The 5,376-nt window shown below is 36.3% G+C and overlaps 1 protein-coding gene across 1 annotated transcript in view; it reads left to right on the top strand.

Moving 5' to 3' along the window:
- Positions 1-5,376, top strand: part of SPATA1 (spermatogenesis associated 1) — a 62,125-nt gene that overhangs the window by 15,532 nt on the left and 41,217 nt on the right. The window contains exons 4-5 of the mRNA XM_045292119.1: positions 948-1,001; positions 1,096-1,324. Coding sequence (XP_045148054.1) covers positions 948-1,001; positions 1,096-1,324 — 283 coding nt within the window. The remainder of the gene's footprint in view (positions 1-947; positions 1,002-1,095; positions 1,325-5,376) is intronic.

Below are 5,376 nucleotides of genomic sequence, written 5' to 3'. Positions count from 1 at the left end.
GCTATGAAGCAGAGCCCACTCAACAGTACTAACAACGATATATACATGGCGTTGTGAGGAGTAAATGAACTAAAATATGTAAAATATTTACAATAGTGCCTGGCACATGGTGAATCCATATAAATGGCCACCATAATTATTTTTATTAAAAATAAATTTATATTTGATAGAGTGAATAGAAATAAGATTACATTGTAATTCTTTTCAAGAATTTAATCCTAATTAGTAGCTTTTAATCATGACATATATAACTGAAATACAAGAAAGTTCCAAAAAGTTCATGGCAAAATGGGATTAAAAGATAATAGAATTTTTACATGACCTTTTTGAAGCCCCTTTGTATCTAGCTTCTGTAAATTACATATATCCATGCAAACCTCAGTTTCCAAGGTCGTGAGACCAGAAGAACTAGATGGTGCCTAGCTACCACTATCAATTGCTCTGAAAGGGATCCCATTCCGGATGGAGTGAAAGAGAAATGTGAAATAAAACTCAAAATCATTTTTCAAAGAAACCTAGAATTACTGGTCAGATAGACTGGTGGAACTCTCAGTTACCTTTACTCACCCTTCAGATCTGGAAAGTGACTACGTGTGGCCCTTAGTCACCCTTCAGTTTTGCAACTGCATTCACCCTCGTGGCCCAATTTCCAGTCAAATAATAATCAAGGATCTAAGGGGACTTAGATTAATCAAGCATTTCCCATAGGATGAAGTTCAGAAGGATTAGGAAAGATGGAGGAATGGAAACAGGAAATATAGGGAGGAAGTAAGATAAATGATGTTACATTGAGGGAGTTGCAGTCTATGAGGTGGAACAAAATGTGTATGGATTGTTGAATGTAAAAGCGATGCTCTACCTGTTCTATAAACCTTGAGCTAGTTCACAAGAAAAGGTTATACTCAAAATGTTGCAATAGCTTTTTTTTCTCTCTCATTTATTTTTAGGTGAAAGCAAAGCAAGAATCAGAACTGAAACTCAAATCATTTGCTCCTCCCTATGTATGTAATGTGTCATTTTTAACGTATGCTAATTATTTTAATTTAAATTTTCACAACTTACAAAAGAGATTTCAAAATTTTCTCTATGTTTTAGGCTCTTCAACCAGAATTATATTTGCTTCCCATAATGGACCATTTAGGGAATATTTATTCAGCCTCGTCAGTGGTTACATTCGACTGGCAGCAAACCGGTAACACCGTTACTGGGGAAAATGGAACAGCCCACAGACCAGTCAGTGTGATTTTGTCAAAGGAAGAATCTGGAAGAGATTCCCATTTGTTAGCGAACACTTTGAAAGAGCTTCTTAACAAGAGTCCAACAGGTGATTTCAACTGGACTGGGAAAGACAAAGAGATATTCTAGTTCATTGTAGCCGTCGGATTCATGAGTGAATTCTGGGCAAGCTTAGCATTGCTAACACATGCAATATAAAAGGAAAGTTACAACTCAATTTAGAGAGTGTTATTATTTTCATCTGGTGGAAGAAAAAAACCCCCACATTTTAAATACTAAGGAAAAGGTTCAAATGAAAATAGTTGCAGTACTTAAGCTCTACCACCTGTAGTTACTTTATAATAAAATAGATTTAGATACGGTGAAAATAACAAAGACTAAAGTGAAAGAGAAAGAAAATGAATTTACTGGATTACACCTCAGTATTTCTCTGAGGCCAGGATGCAGTGTCAAACAAGAGCAAATGTACCTTAACTTCACTGGGGACATGTGTATTTCAAAGATTTTTAAAAATAAATTTTATATGATTAATAACCCATCAACTGACTGATAATTAGATTCTGCGAAAAATTTTAAGTAATTTTAAAATTATTTAAATAAAAACATAAAATAAACATTCCATGAAGAAATTTTAAAAATCAATTGAACTTTTGAACCATCTTACATATTCTTTGTGAAGAAGAAATGAATATATTGAACATTTATAAAGGAAATAAAACTTTGTAAATGAAATGACAAAATACATGACTGCTGCAGCATACGTATATTAATTCATAACCAGTTACATATTTTTCTGGATTTTTAAATTAGCAATTAGTATATTCTTAGGTTATGGTGTATCCAGTGATATTACAAACTTAGTACTTTCTTTAATTTTAGGTATATTTAATTCTAGGACAAGTAAAAAAGTATTGCTATGATTTGTTGTTGTTGTTAGTTCCCTCTGAGTCAATTCCGACCCAGTGACCCCATTTACAATAGAACAAAACACTACTCAATCTTGCACCATCCTCACAATTGTTATAAGGATTTAAGCCTATTGTAGCCACTGTGCCAATGCATCTCAGTAAGGCTCTTCTATTTCATTGACTCTCTACTTTACCAAGCATGATGCCCTTTTCCCGAGACTGGTCTTTCCCAATAACATGTCCAAAGTATGTGGGATGAAGTCTTTCCATTCTTGCTTCTACGGAGCACTCTGACTGTACTTGCTCTTAGATTGATTTGTTAATTCTTCAGAAAGTCCATGGGAATCTTAATATTCTTTACTAATACCATAATTCAAATACTTCAATTCTTCTTTGGTCTTCCATATTTATTGTCCAGTTTTCCCATTAATATGAGGCCATTGAAAATAACAGGGCTTGTGTCAGGCACATTTTAGTGCTCAAAGTGATATCTTGGTTCTTTAATGCTGTAAAGAGGTCTTGTGCAGCAGATTTGACCAATGATTGCTTGTCTGCTGCTTATATGAATGTTGATTGTGGATCCAATTAAGAAGTCACCGACAGCTCCAGTCTTTTCTCCATTTATCATACTGTGGTATATTGATCAAGTTGTGAGTATCTTCTCTCTCTCTCTCTCTCTCTCTAACATTGAGTAGTACTGCATACTGAAGACTGTGTTCTTTGAGCTGTCTCAGGAAGTACCTTAAATTCTCTTCAGTTTTAGCAGCAGGACTGGGCGATCTGCACATGGCAGGTTATTAATGAGCCTTCTTCCAATTCTGTTGCCACACCCTGCCTCATATAGTCCAGCGTCTCAGATTATTTGCTCACCATACAAATTGAATAAGTATGACTAAGTGAGACAACCCTGATACAAATCTTTCCTGATGTTTTAAATCAATCATTTTATTGGGGGTTTTTACAAATCATGTGACAATCCATCATTCAATAGTATTAAACACACTTGTACATATGTTGCCATCAACATTTCCAAAACAATTTCTTTCTATTTGAGCCCTTCATACTAGCTCTTCTTTTTCTCCTCCCTCTACATCCTCCCATCCCCGTGAATCCTTGATCAATTATATATTATATATTATTATTGTTATTTTGTGTCTTACATTGTCCATTGTCTCCCTTCACCCACCTTTCTATTATTTGTCCCCCTGGTGGGGTGCTATTTATCCAACCTTGTGATGGGTTCCCTCTGTACCCCCTTTTTATATTTGAATGACTGCCTCTTGGTCTGTGTACAAGTTCGCTGCGAGCACAATTAAGTGTTCTGGATTCTCATTCTTTGCAATAGTATTCATAGTTTATTATTGTGTATACAGTTGAATGCTTTTGCACAGCCAGTAAAACACAAGTAAGCTTCTTTATAATATTTTCTGCTTTCAGCCAAGATTCATCTGACATCAGCAATAACACCCCTCCTTTGAATTCAGCGTGGGTTTCTCTTAGCTTCTTGTTGATATACTACCACAATCAATATTTTTATTATCTTAAGCAAAATTTTATTTGCTTGTGATATTATTGTTATTGCTAGGTAGTTTCTGCATTCTGCTTGATAATCCTGCATTAACAGGATAATTCTGTTAGACCTCCTTTCTTTGGAATAGGCACTCATTAAATCTTTTCCTATTTGTTGGCTGTCTTCCAAATTTCTTGCCATAGACTCCTGAGTGCTTCCAACACTGCATCAACTTGTTGAAACATTTAAGTTGGTATTCCATCAATTTCTGAAGCCTGGTTTTCTTTAATGCCTTCAGAAGAGCTTGAACTTCTTCCTTTAATACCATTGGTGCTTGATCATATGCTGCCTCTTGAAAACAAACATTGACCATTGATTTTTTTGTAGTTACTCTCTGTATTCTTTCCATCATCTTTTGCATTACTCAATATTTTTCCCCATAGCATCCTTCAGTATTTCCATTTGGGGCTTGAATTTTTCTTTCCAGTTGTTTCAGTTTGAGAAATACCAAGCAAGTTCTCTTTTAGTTTTTGAATACTAGGTCTTACAAAATCATAGAAACCATTATTCAACAAAAATATCAAAATGTGAAGCTATTGTTTCTCAACACATCTTCCATCTATATTTATACACTTGCGAAGGCAGTGTTTCTATTTTTGTAACCCTTCTCTAAGAATTCTGTGCTCTTTGACTTAGAGACTCAAATCATGTTTCTTTTCAATTTTTTTTTCTGAGCCAAGGAACAGTATGGAAACAGATTGTGATAGCAATTGTACAATATTGCTTGATGTGCTTGAACTATGGAATGATATGATCTATGTATTAACTGCCAATTAAAAAGTATAAAAAGAAGAAGGAGTCTGCAGGAGTAAGATCAGGGCTATCGGATGGGTGGTGTAAATTTTCCCAATGAATTTCTCCTTGCACAGCCCGTGCTGTCCTAAAAGGTGGGTAGGCCCCTTGCTCTGGTGGGAAAAATGTTCCTGGCCTTTTTGTTTTTTTACTAATGCTGATTTCAGTTTTCTTAAAACTTCTTTGTAAAATGTCCCTGTGGTCATCCTTTATCCTTCAAGAAATCAAGATCACCCCCTTGGAGACAGCATTCGGTGTAAGACATGAAAAAACAAACAAACAATTTTTTAAATTATCAAGTGTTCAGTAGGAAAGAAGGGTGTCGTAGGGGGGAAATGAGCAGATCCTAAGGGCTCAAGTAGAAAGCAAATGTTGGAAATGATGGTGGCAACACATATATATGTATGTATGTATATATGTTTATATCTATATATATAAATGTGCTTGACACAATAGATAGATGTATGGATCGTGATGAGAGCTGTAAGAGCCTGCAAAAACATGATTTAAAAAAAGATTGGCTCTCTGCTCCTCCTCGTGTGACAGACAGCCGCCTCTCCTGTTCCCGTGCAGTCCCAGCCGCATCCCGAGACACGATGGTGAAAGTCGGAATGGCTCCTTTCGATTCTGGCAAAGTGGAAATGTTTGCCATCAACACTGGAACTACATGGTCTACATGTTCCAGTGTGATTCCACCCATGGCAAGTTCAATGGCACTATCAAGGCTGAGAATGGGAGCTTATCGTCAAGTAGGCTGAGGCCGGAGCTGAGTATGTGGTAGAGTCCACTGGTGTCTTCACCACCGTAGAGAAGGCTGGGCCTCACTTGAAGGGCGGTGCCAAAAGGGAGATCATCTCTGCCCCTTCTGCC

Source organism: Echinops telfairi, unplaced genomic scaffold (assembly GCF_000313985.2).
Source record: "Echinops telfairi isolate 266 unplaced genomic scaffold, ASM31398v2 ScPeMD7_443;HRSCAF=831, whole genome shotgun sequence".
Classification (NCBI taxonomy): domain Eukaryota; kingdom Metazoa; phylum Chordata; class Mammalia; order Afrosoricida; family Tenrecidae; genus Echinops; species Echinops telfairi.
The sequence above is the reverse complement of the archived record's forward strand: the minus strand, read 5'-3'. Positions and strand labels throughout refer to the sequence as shown.